A 22,318-nucleotide genomic window follows, 5' to 3' on the forward strand; every position below is an offset into this window, starting at 1 on the left:
TCTGCAGGCGTATATGTGTGCATGTGTGTGTGCGCGCTGATCTGTGAGGATCTGCAGACGTATCTGTGTGCATGAGTGCGTGTGTGCGCGCTCTGACCTGTTAGGATCTACAGGCATATCTGCGTGCGTGAGTGTGTGTGTTGACCTGTAAGGAACTGCAGGCGTATCTGTGTGCGTGCGCTGACCTGTGAGGATCTGCAGGCGTATCTGTGTGCGTGAGATGTGTGTGTGTGTGTGTGTGTGCGCGAGTGTGTAAGCTGACCTGTAAGGATCCGCAGGCATATATGTGCGTGAGTGCGTGTGTGTGCTGACCTGTGAGGATCTGCAGGCGTATCTGTGTGCGTGAGTGTGTGTGTGTGTGTGTGGGTGAGAGAGTGTGTAAGCTGACCTGTGAGGATCCGCAGGCATATATGTGAGTGAGTGCGTGTGTGTGCTGACCTGTGAGGATCTGCAGGCGTATCTGTGTGCGTGAGTGTGTGTGCTGACCTGTTATGATCTACGTGTGTGTGTATGCAGACCTGCCAACCTTGGAAAATTTGCTGGTCAGTGCTGATTAAGTTCACATGCTCACTCATCACAACTTTTTACTTAGCACGTAGTTCTCACTCACCACCATATCTAGTTATTCAACATACAAGTAGACAATGAAGAACTCTTTTATTGAAAAGGCAACATAAAAACTATTTTAACAACTCTTTATGTATTGCCATAAATTAGATCTAATGAACTAAACAGTAACTTGATATCTGACATGAGCAATAATGCAAGACTCTAGACTTCACTATGGTTTTGACTGGCTGATCATATAATAATACCTCCCTCATCATTTCTACTTTCTGCTTCTATTTCAGTGCTTTTCACAAAAAATCTGATGTCCATCAGAAGTGATCTACAGGAGCCAGTAACAATCAAGTCAGAATACGATTGATATTTAAAAAATTACATTAGTTTCGTCATATTATAGCATGACTGCGTGCTATAAAAGAGACACACAGACGCTCGCGGATATTGATTTCTGCGTGCTCGCGCCAGTTTGTCTTTTCTGTTAAAGTACGACGGCAATGCGTTTACAGGCATGACTTACGTTTCCTATATAAATACTGGCAAATAAAGTAAAACTTGATCTGTGCGTAAAACTTAAACTTGAGGCACAACACTGGACACTTGGGCACATGCCCCAGTAAAAAAGTCTAACGACGCCTGTGGTTCGGCAGGCTTATTAAAATGGATGAAATTCACAATTCTGGCCATTTACCTTTAAAACGTTAAGTCTTCACTTGTAAAAAACAGTCACTGTAAGAAGAATTGAAGACGGACAGAGACAGATGAAAACCACATTCGTTTTGACGGCTCTCCGCTTGTAGCTTTGAAGAGTTTTAAACTGGCGCTATGATTGGTCGAATTATTATTTACCCAGGTTGCTGCCCAATGCTGTTACACCCATAGGCGCATTGCCTGGTGCACAAATGCACAGACAGTTGAACTCAAAGGCATCAATGGTTTTTTACAATGCGTATTTTGACCTGTTAGAATCTGCAGGCGTATCTGTGTGCGTGAATGTGTGTGTGCATGACTGTGTGCGTGTGTGTGTATGCTGACCTGTTAGGATCTGCAGGTGTCTGTGTGCGTGAGAGAGTGTGTGTGTGTGCTGACCTGTAAGGAACTGCAGGCATATACGTGTGCGTGTGTGTGTGTGTGCGTGCGCTGACCTGTTAGGATCTGCAGGCGTATCTGTGAGTGTGTGTGTGTGTGTGTGGGTGTTTTGACCTGTTAGGATCTGCAGGCGTATCTGTATGCGTGAATGTGTCTGTGTGAGTGTGTATGCTGACCTGTGAGTAACCGCAGGTGTATATCTGTGCGTGAGTGTGTGTGTGTGTGTGCACATAGGCATATCTATGCATGAGTGCGCGCGTTTGTGTGTGTGTGTGTGTGTGTGTGAATGCTGACCTGTGAGGATCTGCAGGCGTATCTGTGTGCGTGAGTGTGCGTGTGTGTGTGTGTGAGTGTGAATGCTGACCTGTGAGGATCTGCAGGCGTATCTGTGTGCGTGAATGTGTGTGTGCGTGACTGTGTGCGTGTGTGAGTGTGTAAGCTGACCTGTGAGGATCCACAGGCATATCTGTGCGTGAGTGCTTGTGTGTGTGCTGACCTGTGAGGATCTGCAGGGGTATCTGTGTGCGTGACTGTGTGTGTGTGCGCGACTGTGTGTGTGTGCTGACCTTTGAGGATCTGCAGGGGTATCTGTGTGCGTGACTGTGTGTGTGTGTGCGACTGTGTGTGTGTGCTGACCTGTAAGGATCTGCAGGCTTATCTGTGCATGAGTGCGTGAGTGTGCTGACCTGTAAGGAACTGCAGGCATATGTGTGTGCGTGTGTGTGTGTAAGCTGACCTGTGAGGATCCGCAGGCATTATCTGTGCGTGAGTGCGTGTGTGCGTGTGTGCTGAGATGTGAGGATCCGCAGGCATTATCTGTGCGTGAGTGCATGTGTGTGTGTGTGTGCTGACCCGTGAGGATCCGCAGGAAATTCTCTTTGCGTGAGTGCATGTGTGTGTGTGCTGACCCGTGAGGATCCGCAGGCATTATCTGTGCGTGAGTGCATGTGTGTGTGTGTGTGTGCTCTGACCCGTGAGGATCCGCAGGCATTATCTGTGCGTGAATGTGTGTGTGTGTGTGCTGACCCGTGAGGATCCGCAGGCATTATCTGTGCGTGAGTGCATGTGTGTGTGTGTGTGCTGACCCGTGAGGATCCGCAGGCATTATCTGTGCGTGAGTGCATGTGTGTGTGTGTGTGTGCTGACCTGTGAGGATCCGCAGGCATTATCTGTGCGTGAGTGCGTGTGTGCGTGTGTGTGTGCTGACCTGTGAGGATCTGCAGGCATTATCTGTGCGCGAGTGTGTGTATGTGTGTGTGTGCTGACCTGTGAGGATCTGCAGGCGTATCTGTGTGAGTGTGGTGAGGGCCGTCTGATACAGCACACACACGCTGCACACTTTCTGCACCTCGGCTGAGTCCACCCTCTTCCCCCCGACCGGCTTCAGGATGTTCCGGACTGACGCTGACTTCTGAAAAGCTCGTTTAAAAAGATCTGAAAGGAACAAAGAGAAAATATGTTTCTAACAGATTCTAACATCTATTCTGTTTGATCAGCTGTGGAGTATGGGTTATAACTCGGTTACTGTTGTAATTTAGGTAACGGTCACAGTTTCATCATGTACTCACCACTCTGTAGAACAAACAATATCTCGACACAATTTCAGCAGTATTTAAACATAAAAGTGAAGTTTATGTGTACTTTTGACAGGCAGGTTGTTCTGTGCTGTGGTTGGCTGAGGAGGAGAAGAGGCGGGTTCATGCACATCCAGTTTTTTGCTGAGGACGTCACAGAACAGCGTGCTGATCACAGGAACACCCCAAAGACACTGCAGCTGCCGAGTCACCAGCGGCATCGACTCATTCAGCCTGAGTTTATTAACCAACAAAATACAGTTAAAATAAACACCACATACAAACACACTTCTATTAATGTGATCGAGTTTTGAAATGTTGTTTGTGTAGAACATGATCTGATGGCATTCTAATGAGCTCTCATAATCCTCTGTGGAGCTCTCATGCTCTCATAATCCTACAGTTCAGAATGGTGTGTGTGTGTGTGTGTGAATACCCGTAGTCGACAGTCTGGGAGAACCAGCCCAGCACCGGGTGCCAGTGTGTGAGATTGGACTGTTTCTGAGAGACGTATCTCTGGCAGTAAGCCAACATGTCTGTCAGATCTCTCACAAAGTGACCGGCCTCCTGCTCCAGCACCTTCACATTCAGGTAACCCAGCTGTATCAGGTTCCCTACACACACACACACACACACACACACACACACACACACACACACACACACACACACACATTGATGACACTCAGTGAATTAAAATCTAAATCAAACCCATGAGTGAATGAAGCCCTCAATAATCACAGGAATGAGTTTTTATTTGGCTTTCTGAGTCAGTACAAACTCTACATCTAAATCTCTACTTAATATCAACACATTAATGTGCATGGAATATTTGGATACATAAAAAAAAAAATCTATGGCCTTTTTATCATTTTAACACATAGTATACACACACAAACACACACTCTTACCCAGTAAGCAGAGTGTATGACTTCCCTCCAGACAGACACAGATATCCAAACACTGTTCTTCTCTACTCAGGAACAAGATAAACTTCCTCATCAGATCATGAGACTGTATAGTGACCATGCACTGCATACATCACACACAAACACACACACACACAAACACACACAAGGGTCAGGTTTTTGGAGCTGACCAAACTGGAAACACTTATCATGCTTTCTGGTGGTTCCTAACAGTCAAAATATTTGTTTAAGTGTACAGAGATGAACAATTCCTTGTACAGAAATCAGCAAATAAAATTATGTATATTTAATAAACTACTGGAGTGAGTGTGTATACGTACGTCTGGGGTGAGTGTGTTGAGATGGGAGATGATGGCAGGGACGGACATGATGTGGAGGAGGAAAGATCTCAGAAGGTTATCAGAAAAATGTGCTGCTACGACAGGTCTGGAACACACAGATGCACGCACACAATATAATTAATAAATAACACACACACACTTTTGAAACAATGCAGCAAAACAAACACAAAAGGTTTTTTTTCTATTTATTTGTTTCAAAAAACAAGAACATGGCAGCACGTCTCTGGAGAAGTAAGCATGATCGCAATGGTAACTGACCTGATTGACAGGATGAAGATGGCCGTGAGCATGCCTTTAGTGAGAGAGGGCCTGGATCTCGCCAGTCCATTGGTTAACAAAATCTATACAGAGGAGAAACAGTATAATAAACTTATGTATGTATGTATGTATGTATGTACGTATGTGTGTATGTATGTGTGTGTATGTGTGTGTGTGAGAGTGTGTGAGTGTGTGTGAGAGTGTGTGAGAGAGAGAGATTCACACTCAGGTTTTACCTGTAGAACAGAGTAGAATCCCTTCTGATTGAGGTGACCCATTATGTTCTCACAAATCCTGTTTAACGCAGGCTTCAGTGCCTCACCTTCACTCACAAAACAGATTAGGAAAGTAAAACATGATGTAATCCATCACACGCACTCACTCACTCACGCAAGCACATGCACTCACGCAAGCACAAGCACACGCACGACTCATCGGATCATTTAGCACAGTGGTCCCGAACCGCCCAAGGAACATTAAATTATTTATTTACTGTGGTGTATTTCTCTCGTGTTTGTGTGACTTTCCATGGACGAGAGGTTAACCGGGAGCTGAGAGACGTCACCTAAAGCCGCACCAATACCGCACATGCGCAAAATATCATATCGGGCCCGGTTTAGGTGACGTCTGGAGCTGAGCGGCTGCAAGCGACAGTGGCGTTGTAGCTTTGGTGGAGAGAGAAGGTGTGTATCGCTCTTCTCTCTGTTCACCGGTACTTTCTCATGTTTAACAGTGCTTGGTGTACGTGTATATTGTGTTTGCTCAAATTTAACCCACAAATTAGCAAAAATGAGTACGAAACAGATGTCGTTAGAAAATTTCCTTGGGAAAGTGCTGAGATTGCCACCACAGCACTTAAATCCCTATTGCCATTTCCGACATCCTATCTGTGTTTTCTGCAGTGACAGCAACCAAAACAAAACAATGGAATAAACTGGACATAAGCAACACACTTCGGGTGTCATTGTCTCCTATTACCCCAGATGGAACAGTCTCGTTGCAAAGAAACAAGCTCAGGGTTCTCATTGATTTTAGCGTTGTAGTGAGTTAAAATATTAAATCACTTTATATTCATTTTTTTCTGTAAATGTATTTTATTTTGAAGACATGTTTAAATACAATTAAATTAAAATTATTAAATCAAAACAATCTAAAATATAAACAATCAACACCCCCCCCAAGTACCTCCCCCACCCCACCCCCAGCGGCCCGCGGTAAAATTATCAAAAGTTGACCGGTCCGTGACGATAAAAAGGTTGGGGACCACTGATTTAGCACACACACTGCATACAAATTTAATTCAGGTCAAATCCATTTGCTCTTTCCTTGTTTAGACCAGTTAGTGATGTGCACAACACACACATAATACAGCAAGTTCAACAGTGTAACAAACACACACACTAACCTTTCCCTCGTACTATTTTCCATGTGGATGTGTCAGTAAAGGTTATGAGCATCTTCAGATACAGAGTCACTAATTTATTATCCTGCAGGATGTCCGGCTACAGAAAGAGAAAGAGAGAAAGTGAGTGACAGAGAGACAAAGAGTAACAGAGTGACGGAGAGTGACGGGGAGACGGGGAGCAAGAGGGTAATAAGTTCATTTAAAATATATTTGTTAAAATCATTATTAACTAACTACTCACTCATTTAAACACATATCATCATCCTCCTCCTCCATGTGATACCGAACATATCATCCGTTATAATTATAATTATTCAGAATTTATTTATTAGTCAGACTCTGAAGACACAGTGGCTTTGATCAGTGTTTAAATCAATACCTTGAGTTTTTTGAGGAACTCGCAGGAGAGCCAGAGCACGTCTTTGATCTGTTTGAGCCAGGGGATGGTCAGGTCTTTCGAAAGTGCCAGAGAAACGTACCAGACCTACAGAAGAGCAGAAATCCATCACCACACCACAGTAATACAGCGATGATCAAAATCAAAATCCTTTACTTACTTTAGGCTCGTTTTCAGCCTCCATGCTGTTCAGAATCATCCTGCAGAGTTCCTCAAACCTCTGTGGAGTAAAGAGAATCAGTGAGATTTCAGAAATTAAAGGGAACTAAAGACACAAACTGTAACTAATGACTTCACACACACACAGTTTAAAATTCAGACTTTACATCTAAAATTCAGACTTTACATCAAAAATTTAGACTTTACATTTACAGTAATGAGGTTAAAGCCGTATGCCCCTGCACTGAATCCTACCAGTTTATCATCTTTGTTGAATATGAATAATAATTTTCTGGTGATTTTAAAGATGGACAGCGCATTTCTCTTAGAGGTTACTGTTTCCCCTGCAGTGAAGAACTCGTCCACCTCTTTCCTGAAAAACAAAATGGATTTAAATATTCAGACAAAAAAACAAACACACAAATAAGGAAATAATACCACAGTTTTCTAGCTAAACCACATGCACACTAAACCCTGATTAAGCAGAAGATTAAGTTCATTAGTTCAAACACATGCAGTCACAGTTCTGATGTCAGTTGCAGCTTACCTGATGTCTTTCTGCAGTCTACAGCGACAGATGAACCTGCGCACCAGAGCCTGGATCTGCATGGCTGCTTGCTCCTTCTCCTTCAGCCCCTTCCTTTCCTCCCGCGCTATACGCGCTTTATCCAGGAACTGAGACTTGGATGTCTGCGTCACGCCAAACATCTTTCACACGCAGCACCTGCTCAAAGGTACAAACACTTTAAAATGTGTATCACCAAATAGGTCACAGAGAGAGACACAGAGAGAGTGAAACACAGAGACAGAGAGAGAGAAAGAGAGAGAGAGAGAGAGGAACTTAATTGTCTAGGTCGTATTTTTAAGTGACGTGTGTTACTGTACAATTCATCTTAAGACTCAGATTTCACTGTGAGCTGATGCTCAGGGTGAAGGTGTGTACATTCAGGTAAGTGTGTGTCCGGTACCTTTTACTCCCTGTAACACTCTTTAGTCTGGTCTCTTCTTTTAAAGCTCATATGAAGGCTATCACATGTCCACTTCTTTAAATCTGGACATATCCAAACACAAACTGCTTTTAGCACCAGTGCTGAAGATAACTCTGTTTTTCCAGTTTCCAATCCAAATAAATAAACAAACAAACCTTCACAGACTAAACACACTGCATTGTTTCAGTATATCACTGATTAATGCTCTGTAAATGTTAGGAAAGCAGCAGCATGTTTAGCTGCAGAACAGAACAGTGGTGTTGATTATGATCTATAATAAAATCTCTCAGGCTTTAGACCTACGGATCCCGTAACACTTCATACTTAAGTAATTAATGACCTTTACAGAAGTACAGCATGACTGTCTGTCCCTCTGAAGCGACCGGCTAATAACACCTCAGTTACCACATAGACTAGATCAAGTTTGAACTATACAACTTTATTCCATTAAAAGTTATCAAGAGTAAACTTTTGTCTCCAGCTGATTTACTGTAAACAAAAACAAACACGGTTTGCTAGCCTGACTAGCCTCACAGCTACACTTCATTTCCGCACACACCGGATAAAGTTAATCTTGTCACGCACCAAACACACCACAACAAAGCAGTCTAACCTGAGCTGAGCCGTAATACGGCTGATTGAAGGCCTTTGTTTTAATAAATACAAACAGTTCATGGAGTATCACCAAAACTGCGGCTAGCAAGCATTATTTCCCCTCCACCCGTATTCCGACAAGTCCCGCCTCCACGACAGAACGTGTACTGCTATTGGACACTGAAATGATAAACGTGAAGGATCATTTACAAATATCAGCCAAGCAGTAGCCAATCGTCTTGATGAGGCGTAATTACGCCAGCCAATCATAGCGCAAAGGCCAGTAAGTTCCCCAAAACGGTTAGGGAAAAAAACAACTAACGCACAAGTGGAAATCGTTTATTATTGGTGCAACTGACAAAATCTTCCGGGTAGACAATGAGTATTTTATGTGATGGGGAGCTTTTTCAGTGGTGTCCGTTAGGTAACAACATAAAATCTGGATTCAGTCACACTGTGTTAACGATGTGAAATACTAACATCAGTAAATAGGTAAGTAACTTAAACAACAAACAAAACTTTGACTTGTTACATAACAGCATTTATAAGTCAGACCGAAGAGTGAATTATTTACTGTTTACAGATGCTTTGAATACATGCAGTTATGAAAGATTTCATATTAAATACAAACTGAATACATAACAAAAGGTTAGAAAACTCCGCGGTTATTCACCCACCTGCTCCATAACTTTCTGTAAATAAGATCCTCACAATTATACTCATTATAATATACTTCTTCTCTATAATTATTATGCACCAATACACCAAGACAGATTCCTGTAATCCTACTGCCAATAAACGCGATTCTGATTCTGGTTCTGAACCGAACAGGTGAGTTATTTTTCCCAGTAACTCGTTGTTTACAGGCTACAGAAAACACCATATATTTAAAGTGTCGGGATTCAGACGTTTCCTCCGTGTCTCTAAAACACTGCACTAAATGAACTTTCGCTAAATGTATATGTCTAAAAACTTAAATAGTAAATTATTTATTATTACAATTCTGAGAATATTCTTCTACTTTCGTCTTTTCCCGTTAGGAGTCGCCACAGCGAATCATTTGACGAATCATTTGTTTCAACTCTCTCAGCATCCTCTTCTCTCACGCCGATCAATTTCATATCTTTTTTCAACACATCTATATTACTCCTCTTTGTCCTTCCTGTTGACCTCTTACCTGGCAGCTCCATCTTTAACATCCTACTAGTAATATAAACATTTCCCTCCTCTGTACATGTCCAAACCATCTCAGTCTATCCTCTTTGACCGTGCTCCTAAAACAGTCACCCTGAGCTTTGAGGATGTGAGGATGAGGATGTGCTCGTTCTTAATTCTGTCCATCCTCATCACTCCTAAAGTGAACCTCAATATCCTCATCTCTGGTACAGTCTCTAACTCCTACATTATTGCTGCTCTCTCTATACTGTCTAATTCACCTTTCCTTTGATTCTTGCTGACACTCTTCTGTCACACAACACTCCTGACACACTCTTCTGTCACACAACACTCCTGACACACTCTTCTGTCACACAACACTCCTGACACACTCTTCTGTCACACAACACTCCTGACACACTCTTCAGTCACACAACACTCCTGACACACTCTTCTGTCACACAACACTCCTGACACACTCTTCAGTCACACAACACTCCTGACACACTCTTCTGTCACACAACACTCCTGACACACTCTTCTGTCACACAACACTCCTGACACTCTTCTATCACACAACACTCCTGACAGTCTTCTGTCACACAACACTCCTGACACACTCTTCTGTCACACAACACTCCTGACACACTCTTCTGTCACACAACACTCCTGACACTCTTCTGTCACACAACACTCCTGACACACTCTTCTGTCACACAACACTCCTGACACATTCTTCTGTCACACAACACTCCTGACACACTCTTCTGTCACACAACACTCCTGACACACTCTTCTGTCACACAACACTCCCGACACTCTTCTGTCACACAACACTCCCGACACTCTTCTGTCACACAACACTCCTGACACTGTTCTCCACCTTCTCCAACCCACCTGCACTCACATCTTCACCTCTTTTCCATACTCCCTGTCACTCAGGACAGTTGACCCCAAATAAGCCCCTTGTTATGTAATAAATTCACCGTCAATAATAATCGTGCGTAATTAAAAACTATTGTACGTAATTTTGTTTTTCATGAGAGTTGGAGTCCAAAACCTACGTTCACAACCGTTTACAGATTACGACAATTTAGATGGTTTGTTAAAATACAACTCCAAAATAAACTATAGACTATGTGGGTTTACACCATATCTGACCATGAATTGGATAATACCATATTGACTATAAAAAGAACATTCACCGACCAAAACAAAGATCAAATGCTGGATCAAATCCTGTATCAAAATGCAGGATGGTAAAAGGTTGCCTGCAGGCAGACGGACATAGAGTTCAATGGGATTGTATAAAAGTCTCGATGCACAGAGTGGACAGCCCTGGCATTTTGGAAAGGATGACACAACTGGGGTGTATTATCAGGAGGTCATATTTTGTATGAGGTCCATTGTCCTTAGTCCACATTGACACAAATCATAAGCTTCTAAGTTGATTGTCTCATATTTTACTTAACAAAATGTTTAAAGTCATGCAATCCATGCTTTTTGTAACCTGGTTTCATCATCATCATATTTGGTGGGATATATGGATTATCACAAAAAGTAAATTTATTTACATTTATGATTACGATTCATGGAATGTATGTAGTTTTATATTTTGAATTGAGATAGTGTAAGAAATTACAGATTGTATGCACACAGATTCCACTCCAAGATACACATCGGAAAGTATTATAAGGTAATACGTTTAGAACTCTAAACGAATAAACTTGATTAAATTGTTAGACTAAACAAAGGGTCTACGTGACCACAATTACCATTTGGGTGATAACTGTAACAATACCAAGCCAAGGTTTACATGACAAGCCCATAGGCAGGGGGGGTTCGGGTGGTTCTCACTGAAGGTCCAGAATTTAAGTCGTTTTTTTTTCATGTGATTGTCATCATTGTTTTAATCAATGCTTGTTCTCGCAATACACTTTTCAAAGCAAAGGTGAAGCATCGCCTCTGAATGAGAGGAGGGGTTTTATATATAACATAATTTTTTTTGTAATTAAAAAATGATTTTTATATTTTATCCACTCAATAGTCTACAATATAATATCCATATAAACGTAGCATAATTATAATAATAAAACTTAGTGGGATAATCAGTGATATTGGCTGTGCAATATCGACTTTTGTGATTGGCCAATACCGGCAGACTGGAGCCAATGGAAATGCTTCTCTCCTTCGGTGCGCGTCTTTATTCCTCTGAGAACTTCAAAGCAGACCGCTTGAGGTAAATTATCTGGAATGATTAGTATATAAATTGATTTACGATGCCTACCCAGCCAATCCATAAGTGGCAAGTCAAATACAGCAACAAGCAAAGAGGCATTGACAGAGAGTCAAGAAATAATGATGAAAATAATTATTATTATTAATACTTCAGTAAAGTTCATTCTGTTGTTAGTGTGGTCTTTAAACTTATGAACTGTGTATGGACTGATTAAGGTTGTACATGAGGAAGCAATTTGACAACAATGCAGAAAATAATTTAGGTGCATCAAAATTCGTGCTCATTAAGATACCAGCAGACAAGCTAATCCAGCACAAATTAGTGCATAAAAGGTCACCAAAATGAAGTATTGAACCTCATAATTAAATACAAAAGGAGGAGAAAAACTGCAAAAAGGTCCACTTTTTGAAAAACACACACACACACACACACACACACACACACACACCCCTTTCAATAGGCTGGCTACGGACCTGCATTTCCCATGAACATTTAGGACATCTGGCTAGATAACAATGTGTATCCCAGCCATTTGGGAGAAACTCAGTTCTTACGCTCAATACACATTTAAAGGGAAACCCCATTTGAACTACAAGTAGGAAAAACAGTATAAAATGTTTGAGCAGGATTTGTCCTCTGTTCTTCTTGATTCCAATGAGCCCAAAGTACTTCATGTATTTTGTCACTGCTACGTTGGAATAAACTTTTTGTTCTTCATTAAGATTTTCACCTTCATCGTTTAGATATAGATAGATAGATAGATAGATAGATAGATAGATAGATAGATAGATAGATAGATAGATAGATAGATAGATAGATAGATAGATAGATAGATAGATGTTTGAAATAAAGGCATAATGTTAGTCAGATAATGATTGGATGTATTCTTTCTCTTTGTATAGATCATGTACTTGGAACCAGCAACAAACAATCGTTCCAACACTATTGTCCTTCCTCCAGTCTGTGCAAAAGTATCTATGTCCTTCAAGGTAAGAGATCATAGTTTTCTGCTCCCCACCCCCTTGTGTAGTTAAACATGTTTGTATCTTCTTAATGTCATTTTACCTCTATGTACGTTCCTTTTTTTTTTTTTAAAGTTTTTTTAGACTAAGGGGTGAGGGAGTAGAAAGCGTGGCAATTGCAGAAACCATGTTTAATATGAAAGGGACCGGAAGAGGAAGATTCATTAAAAATTAAGAAAGATAAGCAGGCATTAAAAAGTACACTGTGACCATGAAAATATATGTACCACAATACTCAATTTTCTGTAGAAAGTCTTGGAATAAGTTCATTACATTTATTTATTTACCGTATCTCACAAACCCTTTCTCACTAAAGACAGAATGACAATTCTCCAGAATGAAGGCTGCATCCACCTTAAAGAAAAAAGAGAGATACTATTTGCATTTCTGTAGGCATGTTGCTCTAACATTAAACATGTTTCCTTATAATAATGGTTAAAATGGAATAAAAATGGTCTACCCTGTCATCTTTTTTCCCTTGTACAAACAGGGGTAAGCAAAAGTCTGGATGCATTTTCATGATATTCCAGAGATCATAGAGCTGCAGGCATTTTTGGAGCTGATCAAGCATGGGGACAACTCTCATAGTGGAGTGTAGAACAATTGCCCTATTGGGATTTCAAATGTTTCATTAGGAAATGTTTGCTTTTATTATTTAAAAAATAACATTGATAGGATCCTTTTAACCGTACCACATATTATAAGATGAACTAGTTTAGTGCACCTGATAATGTTTTTCTTGGCCACACACTTCCAGTGTATCCACAGCTTACAATCTCATCAGTAAGTTTACTCATGTCATCTGTTGAGTTAACCTGAATACAAAGAAAAAGTATACAGTCTCATGGGCAACCCCTATCTACAGCATTGGGCAGATGCCCTTATCGAGCGACTCACAAAACACTTCCCAATAAGCAGTGAGAATTCCATATCTGTGGCATCACTAGTAGACACCTGTATATTGTCACAATCTCCAGAGCAAAGATATCGAACACATTAAAGTGGGAGTGCAGGAGAAATCATGGCATTTATTCAAGTAAATAAAACAAAATCTTAAATCAACTTAAAATATTTATCATTATGGAACATTTACAATCAAGTGTTCACTGATTAAAACTTGCATAGCTGAAGTAGTTATGATCTAAGCTGTCTGCTTTTAAATTTATAAACAAATGAGCTAAGAGCTCCAGTGTCAATGCCTGCTTCCCCCAAAAAAGGTAACTTTTAGTGTGCACTTTGGAGATTTCTTTTGCCGCTGCCACTGTTGCATGCTTCTTTTGAAGATGTCAGTCCGAGACACACAGATGGAAAAGGTGTTGGTTTGGTCAATCTTGCTGCTGATATACTTCAAAATCTCCCCAGAACTTCATTATAGTTATAAACAGAAATAAAAAAGGTATCAGCAATGCAAAAGAATTCCTTAATTTACCATTTTTTATCTTTGAAGGCTCTCCATTGGGTCACTGAAGTTATTATGATCTGCAGATCTGCACATAAAGGCAGAAATAAAATGTAAATGCTTTGATTTTTAAAGTTTAATATATAAGTTTAATATATAAATAAGTTGCTGTAAACATTATAATTTGTGACTATTAGAACTAATAGGTGTTCCTGTAATACACAAATATACTGTTTCTGTATAGCACAGTGGTAGATCATTCCATTAGCAGCACAATGGTCATGGGTTCGAACCATATTAATAAAATGTGTACCTTGTACTGGACTGCAAGGCGCTTAGGATAAAAGCACCTGTCAAAAACAGAAATGTAAAAGTGACACAACTCTTTAAAGTAATTTACAATATTCCGTGTATCTCAATGATGTCACTATCAAATGTATTCTTGCACAGCGGACACTCAGCAGTCTTATATAACAATGAAATATAGCAGAATGAAATTATGTACAAACCACTGTTTAGGAACCATTCATATACCAAACAAACTGCTCCAGAAACAGTAAAATTATATTGTTAAATACACACAGATAATAAATAAATACATAAACATCCTTGTCACCTCTGTCTAGATGTCGATTATATTTGAATCACAACTTTCAATTCCTGGTGACTTTTTCAATTCCTAAAACTGAACAAAAACACAGAATGTTGCTTTTTAAAATAGAAACATTCAGTATGTGCAAGAAAAAAAAACACACTTCTGTCCAAATGTCAATAGAATATGAATTGTCTGCTTGTAGCAACTTCTCAATTGCCTAGAAATGAAACAGAATGTCACCACCCAGGTGTTTTCAGAGGACGTTTTCCTCATTGGTGATTAAAATGAGCACTTTAGACTTACATCATCACTTGGGGTACACAAATCCATGTTTCATCTTACAACACTTGATATGTATTGTGGAAGGCACCGAAGAGAAACCATTTGGCTGTACACTGGGCTTTGGGCATTTTTTTAAATGCTTTTGCATCAGGTGGTAATGGAGTTGTGTTAATTACCTCTTGTAGAGGAATCATATACATTGTGCACTTCCCATTGCTGCTCAGTGCTTCCCATTATATCCATCTGGGTCAGAAGTGATGAAAATCAATTTACGTTGCCCACCTCCACCTACAGTTCAAAATAGAAAATATAAATCATTATGGACAATAATAGACAATCCGCCTAAAAAGTTGTTCACAGAGCTAAATTCATCCAGTATCTATACATGCATCTGATTTTAAAGAAAGAATATTAAGATTAAGAAAAAACTATTCACAACAATCCGACATGCCTGAGCACTGTTTTTTGCCAGTTTTGGATATACATTAACAAGTAATTCTGATAACTTAATAATCAAAGTCAGACATTAATAAATTAATAATCTTGCTGTATCTGCATGATGTTAAACCCTTCAAAATATCCAACCAACAGTATTAACAAAACAAGGAAATAAACCCTATACAAACAAACCATTGTTTACTGATACCTTACCATACCTTACCTTAATGATCTTCTCCCAAGTCCTGCAAGTGTACTGTAAGTTGTAGCTCCATCTCTCCATCGTTTTTTTTTTTTTTCATATTGCTGGTCAAGTAAGGAAAAAACATCAGGACGTTTATACGGTCCAAAACGTTTTTCCTCCTTATTTCCTTTCGGAAAAATCCAGGAAATGACCTGAAAACATTTTATTATTTTTGAGCCAGTTCAGAACATTCAAAACACACACAAACTAAAAACTATTAAAACAACAATTACAGTCTCACACCTAGCTATTTCTTGCTGTACTGCCTGCACACTACGATTGGACTTTCTGCTTTCTTTCTTGTTGTTCTGACTGTCCACAGAAATTAGACTAGACCTCTTTCTGTTGTGTTCTGCTGTATTACACTGTCTGAGTGACGTCACACATCGACACTGAGCAGTACTTATGATGTCACTTAATGATACCTGATAAACAACGGACAATGACTTTTATCATACACTTAACTATAAAAGCAAGTTAATCTGATCTACTATCGTTAGCCTGTATCATTATATTATTCATCCAATACACTCTCTGTTATCCGTGGTGAATAACACTTAATCATGTCCTAATTAAAAGTTACCTTACCTGAGAGCTGGTTTGTTTATCTACTATTTTGGTGCTAGAGTTTTGAGTGGATTGCAATATTAGGTTCATTACCTTCAAGGAAAATGTTTCTAATAAATAAAATTTCCTATAAATGAGTTTTTGAGAATTGAGAATTTTTTTTAATTTAGCGGACGGTTTAAATCCAATTAGCCAATCAGGGCGCAGAAGGTGACGTGTCTGAAAACGAACGCTATATTATTCAAGCCATTTATATAATTGTATAACATAGTATGTACACATTATATTGAATGTTAAATACATCGCTCAGTTATTATTTTTTAATATATTGCTATTAATAGCTCACGGGACTGTTTTTTGTTTTTCTTTTGTGTGTGTGATCTCAAAATTGAAATCCACAGCCTTTTTACACTTCTATTGTAAGCACAGTTCACGCCCCTAAGTTATATTGTGATACTACTACTACTACTACTACTACTTTTTAATTAGTGTAACTCACAAATTGTTCCAGGTAGAAACAAGTAGCAGTCGGTAAAAATGATTGCAAATTGTCTTTATTGTTTGTCTGTATTATAATTAACATTGATTTTTACATTAATAATGAGATTACACTGGCAGATGAACTGAATGAGGTTTTTGCTCGCTTTGAGGCCTCAAACACCAGCCAACATCATAGGACTCTGGCCTCAGAGTCCATACTGGACACGGCATTCACTGTGTCATCAGCAGAGGTGCGCATGGCTCTGAGGAATACGAACCCATGGAAGGCAGCCGGCCCAGATAACATCTCGGGGCGGGCACTCAGGGTTTGCTTGTCAATATCTATAATCTTTCCCTCGCTCAGGCCATGGTGCCAACCTGCTTCAAGTCCACCAACATTATACTGTACCTCTCCCAAGGAAGAACACTGTGACCTGCCCTTAATGACTATCATCCTTGTTGCACTCACCCCAATAGTCCTTGGACTCATTTCAGTTTGCATATCGACAAAACCGGTACACTGAAGATGCTGTCGATGCTGCCATCCACACAGCCCTCACACACTTGGAGAGTAAGGACACATATGTGAGAATGCTATTCATCAACTACAGCTCGGCATTCAACACAGTTATTCCACACAGGCTCTCTGAAAAGCTGCTCACCCTTGGACTGACAACATCTCTCTGTAACTGGGTGCTGAACTTCCTGACAGACAGACAGACCCCAGTCTGTTAGAGTAGAAAACCAGACATCAGGCATCAGAACTGTGAGTACAGGGACCCCCGACGATGTGTCATGAGCCCAATGCTGTACTCCCTCTTCACCTATAACTGCGTGGCCTCACAAACCAACAACAATAAAGTTTGTGGATGATACCACAGTCTTCAGAGAGGAAACGTCGTACAGAACGGAAGTAACAGGTCTGAATGCCTGGTGTCAGGAAAATAATCTCTCCTTAAATGCAGATAAGACCAAGGATGTGATTATTGATCCTAGGAGAAGGAGGAAGATGCAGTACATCTCAATCCACATCGGTGAGACAGAGGTAGGGAGGGTGAAAACATTAAAATTCCTTGGAACCTACATCAGCGAGGACTTCACCTGGTCTCACAATACTCCAAAGCTCTTGAGAAGGTCCCAGCAGCGACTGTACTTTTCACGAAGGCTGAAGGAATTTGGCATGTCAACCGAGATCCTCAGCAACTTCTACAGATGTACAGTCGAAAGTGTGATCACCAGCTCAATCACAGTTTGGCACAGAAGCCGCACTGTTCAGGACAGGAAAGCTCTCCAGCGGGTTATAAAAATTGCACGGTACATCTGTGGAGTTGCTTTACCATCACTCCAGGACATTTACAACACCAGGGTCATCAGAAGAGGCCCATAACATCATCAGGGACAATATACACCCAATACAAACCAATGAACAACACTTAACACTTAGCTGCCACACAACACACTGAGCACTTTTACTTTCTCAGTGCAAGCTAATCGTTATTTGTGTTTCAGAATTATGCTCAAGTCCATGGAGAAAGTCTGAATCAATAACCAGCTTCTGTAACTTTATACATTAGGGGATGCCGCAGAGTTTTGGTTAATTCGGAAAAGACACATTTCTGAACGTTGCAGATGTCTCAAGTCAGATCAAATTTGTCTTGGTGAAGTACATGGGCTGGATTTTTAACTTGAGCTTTCTCATTTTTTCTACTTTCCTGCCTTTGTACATACACAATGACTTCTGTTTTTCTTTTTTGCTGCTCTAAAATTAGAAAAGCTCAGTCAGAAACTGCACTGTTCAGGAGAGGAAAGATCTCCAGCGGGTCATAAAAATTGCATGGTACATCTGTGGAGTTGCTTTACCATCACTCCAGGACATTTACAACACCAGGGTCATCAGAAAGGGCCAATACACACCCAATACAAACCAATGAACAACACTTAACACTTTGCTGCCACACAACACACTGAGCACTTTTACTCTGTATATAGTGTAGTTTTCCATACATTTCATTTCTATTATCTATTTTTATTATTTTTATAAGGGATACGTGCAAAGTAAGAACTTCATTGTATGGTTTAAACCATTGTGTTTTTCACTGTAACAATTCACATGACAATAAACCTTTTATTGAATCTTGAATAAAAAATAGTTATTATTTACTTTTCCCTTTACCCTTTTTTCATGAGAAATCCTTAACTGATGCATCCATACATCACAATAAGGGTCAGTTGGTCGCTTTAATACATTATAATAAAAGTTTTACTTTTGGAAATTTATAAACCAAAATAAAAACAACATCTGTATCCCGACGACGTCGGTGCGGTGAAAACAAACGTCACCCCCGAAGAATGCGGCTTAGGGCGCATGCGCGCTTTTAACCGGAAGTGTTTAATCTTAGGCAGGTTCCAGGGCCCGAAAGCGTCGGGAAGGATTTCTATGGTAAAATAACTTATTTTACTCCCGTTTGTTTAACAGTACTGACTGTGACTTTGTTATTTCATTATGTTTAACGTATAAACATCTTTGTATAATCGTTTTGAGGTGTTTATTTCTTCCGTTATTGTGGTTAAAAACAGCTGCATTTGATTACAGCAGCGTTTTTCTGTTGTTTTTGTTCGATAACGGGTTTGAAGGCTTTTCTACAGCTAATGATGTTTAAATTCTATAGTAAAGAAATATCTGGATTTTGTTTTTCTTTAGTTTTCTCTCCGCCCGTATTTCAACAAGTTCCGCCTGCTATGCGAGGATTGGCTAGTATTTAATACCTAAAGCGGAACTGTCGAATCAGCCCACAGCTTATGTGTCTGATGCGCGGATGCGTACCTGCGCATGCGCAGTGGTTTGTCGGAATACGGGTGGTTAATAATGTGGAGGCTAGACTGGTGTCTTGTTCGGGTTAACAATGTAGTTACGCCGTATGGAGTGAAATAAACATGGCATTGCTGTTAAAGGTCGAGAACACTTCCTGTCTTTTCCCGGTTATCTAATCGGTGCAGGTTATAGCTCAGGTTTCCTCTGTAGTGATCATTGTGTGTGTGTGTGTGTTACAGGAAGAGATGTCAGGAGAGAGTGCTGTGAGCTCGGCTGTGCCGGCTGCGACGACCCGGACCACCTCGTTCAAGGGGTCGAGTCCGAGCTCCAAGTACGTGAAGCTAAACGTGGGTGGAGCTCTTTACTACACCACCATGCAGACCCTCACCAAGCAGGACACAATGCTGAAGGCCATGTTCAGCGGCCGCATGGAGGTCCTCACTGACAGTGAAGGTCTGTTTCTGTACTTTTGCTCATATTCCCACACACAGCAGTTCTCTAGTAACTCAGATGATCTGATGCTGTGGTATTTCTCTGTAGGCTGGATCCTGATCGATCGATGCGGGAAACACTTTGGCACTGTGCTGAACTACCTGCGTGATGGCGTGGTGCCTCTGCCCGAGAGCAGGAGAGAGACAGAGGAGCTGCTGGCTGAAGCCAAGTACTACCTTGTGCAGGGTTTAGTGGATGAGTGTCAGGCTGCACTGCAGGTAACACACACACTGACTGCAGACTCACCAGTGTACAGCATGTCTGTAAAGAACACTTCCAGAGCTGCAGTTTATTCATTAAAACGATAAACTTGGCAGTTTTTCAGTAGTGCACATTGTACAGCTTCCGCTCTGTCATTAATCTAAAATATTCTTCTAGAATAAAGATGCCTATGAGCCGTTCTGCAAAGTGCCCTTGGTAACATCACCTAAGGAAGAGCAGAAACTCATCGCCACCTCAAATAAGGTACAGCAGTGAAACAAGACACCTTTTTACTTTACTTTTTTAGTAATGAAAACGTTCATTAAATTCCATGTTTGTTTACCAGCCCACCGTTAAACTGCTGTACAACAGAAGCAACAATAAATACTCCTACACCAGGTGAGAGTGAGCATGAAGTGAATATTTATCTCTGAGTAATGATTCAGAGGCTGTATAAAGGTCTGTTTAAATTCTAACATTAAATGTGATCTCACTGTCTCCAGTAACTCTGATGACAACATGCTGAAGAACATCGAGCTGTTCGATAAGCTGTCTCTGCGCTTTAATGGCCGAGTGCTCTTCATTAAAGATGTGATCGGAGATGAGATCTGCTGCTGGTCATTTTACGGGCAGGGCAGGAAGATCGCAGAGGTGTGCTGCACCTCCATTGTCTACGCTACTGAGAAGAAGCAGACAAAGGTAACCAACAGACACAGCATCACACGGTATGGTTATGTAAATAGGAGTTATGTAAATGAAGAGATTTTTTTTTTATTTAATTAAAATGGAGTATTATGTGTTTATTTTAAATAGCTCTATCACTCTGTAGTAGGTGAGGTAGTGACCCGCACTGAATTATCATCTGTAATGATGTCTCTGCTGTAACACAGGTCGAGTTCCCTGAAGCACGGATTTACGAGGAGACACTGAATATCCTGCTATACGAGTGTCAGGACGGCCGCGGGCCCGACAACGCGCTGCTGGAGGCGACAGGGGGTGCTGCAGGGCGCTCACACCACCTGGATGAGGATGAGGAGCGTGAACGTGTTGATCGTGTGCGCAGGATTCACATCAAACGACCTGACGACCGCACACATCATCACCAGTGAACAAACTCTCAATTGACCTCTGACCTGCAACCCCTGTGCCTTAATCACCCAGTTCTTTCAATCTTTCTTTCTCTCTTCTGTCCGCGATCATATTGCTAAACAATAATTCACATAGGAGAGAGAGAGAGAGACACACAACAATCACTTAATTGAGAGAATTTACTTCTGCCCCTTACACATATATACAAAAATGTATTTCTGATTCTTGATGGCAGGTTTGCATGCTATGAGCTTTTCTTTCTCTTCTATCTTAGCATACTGCTCATCTTGATGAATGCTGCTCATTTTTAACAGACACAGAGGAGCGTGTGTAGGAGTAGTGAGGAAGTTAAACCTTGAAGTGAGCAGCATTCAGGAGTCTTAAACGCAGCACTGCGACACTCGGCATTGTGTTGAAACTTTACTGTGGTCAAAGCTCTAAAATGGACACTTCATGTGTCTCACATGTTAATTGCCAATATAATTACTAAACTTCTAAGCACTGGTCGTGCGTCTCTTTGAGGGATTCGTTGGGTTTCTCACTACTGATGAGCTTTAAGTACTGAGAATGGCGATGGAGGGAGAGAAGAGTGTGTAACTCGTTTTATCCACTAGAGGGCGGTGTCGTGCTCGTTTTGCCCCTTTAGAAAGCAGGCTTTGGTCACTGAGAGCAATAACTACCCTATAAATCATGTCAGTGATGCTGAGTGACACTTGTTTGTAATGTGGTAGATTACAGGAGGAAACACGTGCACCATTTCAGCATGAGCTGTTTAATTAGTCACAGGATATATCGGTGCCTCTCGCTGTGGGTCTGAGTGCTCGTGTTGAGTCAGAGAAACACAGCTGAAGTGCTGAGACACTGTGGACCATCCAGTCATGGAAGACACTCTGCTGAAGGAGTGTTATGGTTTTCCTCATAAAAGACGAGGTATTTCTGTTTCCCACCAGATGACAGATCCAGGATCAGCTTATGTTCACATGACTGGATAGTTTGTATTGAAA

At 40.8% G+C, this 22,318-nt stretch overlaps 2 protein-coding genes and 1 pseudogene across 9 annotated transcripts in view; 1 reads left to right on the forward strand and 2 right to left on the reverse strand.

Moving 5' to 3' along the window:
* The window catches only part of ube3b (ubiquitin protein ligase E3B), a 16,730-nt gene extending 7,620 nt beyond the window's left edge, over positions 1 to 9,110 (reverse strand). Inside the window, exons 1-15 of one of the 6 annotated variants that reach the window (XM_047818561.1) lie at positions 8,319 to 8,472; positions 7,685 to 7,767; positions 7,264 to 7,440; positions 6,972 to 7,089; positions 6,718 to 6,777; positions 6,540 to 6,644; positions 6,161 to 6,257; positions 4,992 to 5,077; positions 4,756 to 4,838; positions 4,477 to 4,582; positions 4,139 to 4,259; positions 3,664 to 3,841; positions 3,295 to 3,461; positions 2,942 to 3,087; positions 186 to 207 (exon numbers count right to left, since the gene is read on the reverse strand). In XM_047818561.1, coding sequence (XP_047674517.1) covers positions 186 to 207; positions 2,942 to 3,087; positions 3,295 to 3,461; positions 3,664 to 3,841; positions 4,139 to 4,259; positions 4,477 to 4,582; positions 4,756 to 4,838; positions 4,992 to 5,077; positions 6,161 to 6,257; positions 6,540 to 6,644; positions 6,718 to 6,777; positions 6,972 to 7,089; positions 7,264 to 7,424 — 1,450 coding nt within the window. In that variant the 5' untranslated portion in view covers positions 7,425 to 7,440; positions 7,685 to 7,767; positions 8,319 to 8,472. Of the gene's footprint in view, positions 1 to 185; positions 208 to 2,919; positions 3,088 to 3,294; positions 3,462 to 3,663; positions 3,842 to 4,138; positions 4,260 to 4,476; positions 4,583 to 4,755; positions 4,839 to 4,991; positions 5,078 to 6,160; positions 6,258 to 6,539; positions 6,645 to 6,717; positions 6,778 to 6,971; positions 7,090 to 7,263; positions 7,441 to 7,684; positions 7,768 to 7,860; positions 8,473 to 8,976 lie in introns of those variants that run through there. The other 5 variants (XM_047818563.1, XM_047818560.1, XM_047818562.1 and 2 more) reach the window with 5 other exon arrangements.
* The window catches only part of LOC113656616, a 355,645-nt pseudogene that overhangs the window by 16,024 nt on the left and 317,303 nt on the right, over positions 1 to 22,318 (reverse strand).
* Positions 8,763 to 22,240, forward strand: kctd10 (potassium channel tetramerization domain containing 10). 3 transcript variants are annotated; one of them, XM_027167932.2, is made up of 8 exons: positions 8,763 to 8,791; positions 12,596 to 12,682; positions 19,772 to 19,985; positions 20,073 to 20,242; positions 20,403 to 20,489; positions 20,572 to 20,624; positions 20,729 to 20,924; positions 21,116 to 22,240. In XM_027167932.2, the coding sequence occupies exons 2-8, from the start codon at positions 12,599 to 12,601 to the stop codon at positions 21,332 to 21,334; spliced, it is 1,023 nt and encodes a 340-aa protein (XP_027023733.1). In that variant the 5' UTR covers positions 8,763 to 8,791; positions 12,596 to 12,598; the 3' UTR covers positions 21,335 to 22,240. The 3 variants fall into 3 exon arrangements, with proteins under 3 accessions (XP_027023733.1, XP_027023734.1, XP_027023735.1); XM_027167933.2 differs by lacking the exons at positions 8,763 to 8,791; positions 12,596 to 12,682 and adding an exon at positions 19,022 to 19,160; XM_027167934.2 differs by lacking the exons at positions 8,763 to 8,791; positions 12,596 to 12,682 and adding an exon at positions 19,640 to 19,672.

Source organism: Tachysurus fulvidraco, chromosome 9, assembly GCF_022655615.1.
Source record: "Tachysurus fulvidraco isolate hzauxx_2018 chromosome 9, HZAU_PFXX_2.0, whole genome shotgun sequence".
Taxonomy (NCBI): domain Eukaryota; kingdom Metazoa; phylum Chordata; class Actinopteri; order Siluriformes; family Bagridae; genus Tachysurus; species Tachysurus fulvidraco.

Coding starts and splice junctions, on each gene's coding strand:
- kctd10 (XM_027167932.2), top strand. CDS start 12,599: ATGTACTTGGAACCAGCAACAAACAATCGTTCCAACACTATTGTCCTT. Junction 19,986..20,072: donor GGTCCTCACTGACAGTGAAG/GTCTGTTTCTGT, acceptor ATTTCTCTGTAG/GCTGGATCCTGATCGATCGA. Junction 20,625..20,728: donor AATAAATACTCCTACACCAG/GTGAGAGTGAGC, acceptor CACTGTCTCCAG/TAACTCTGATGACAACATGC.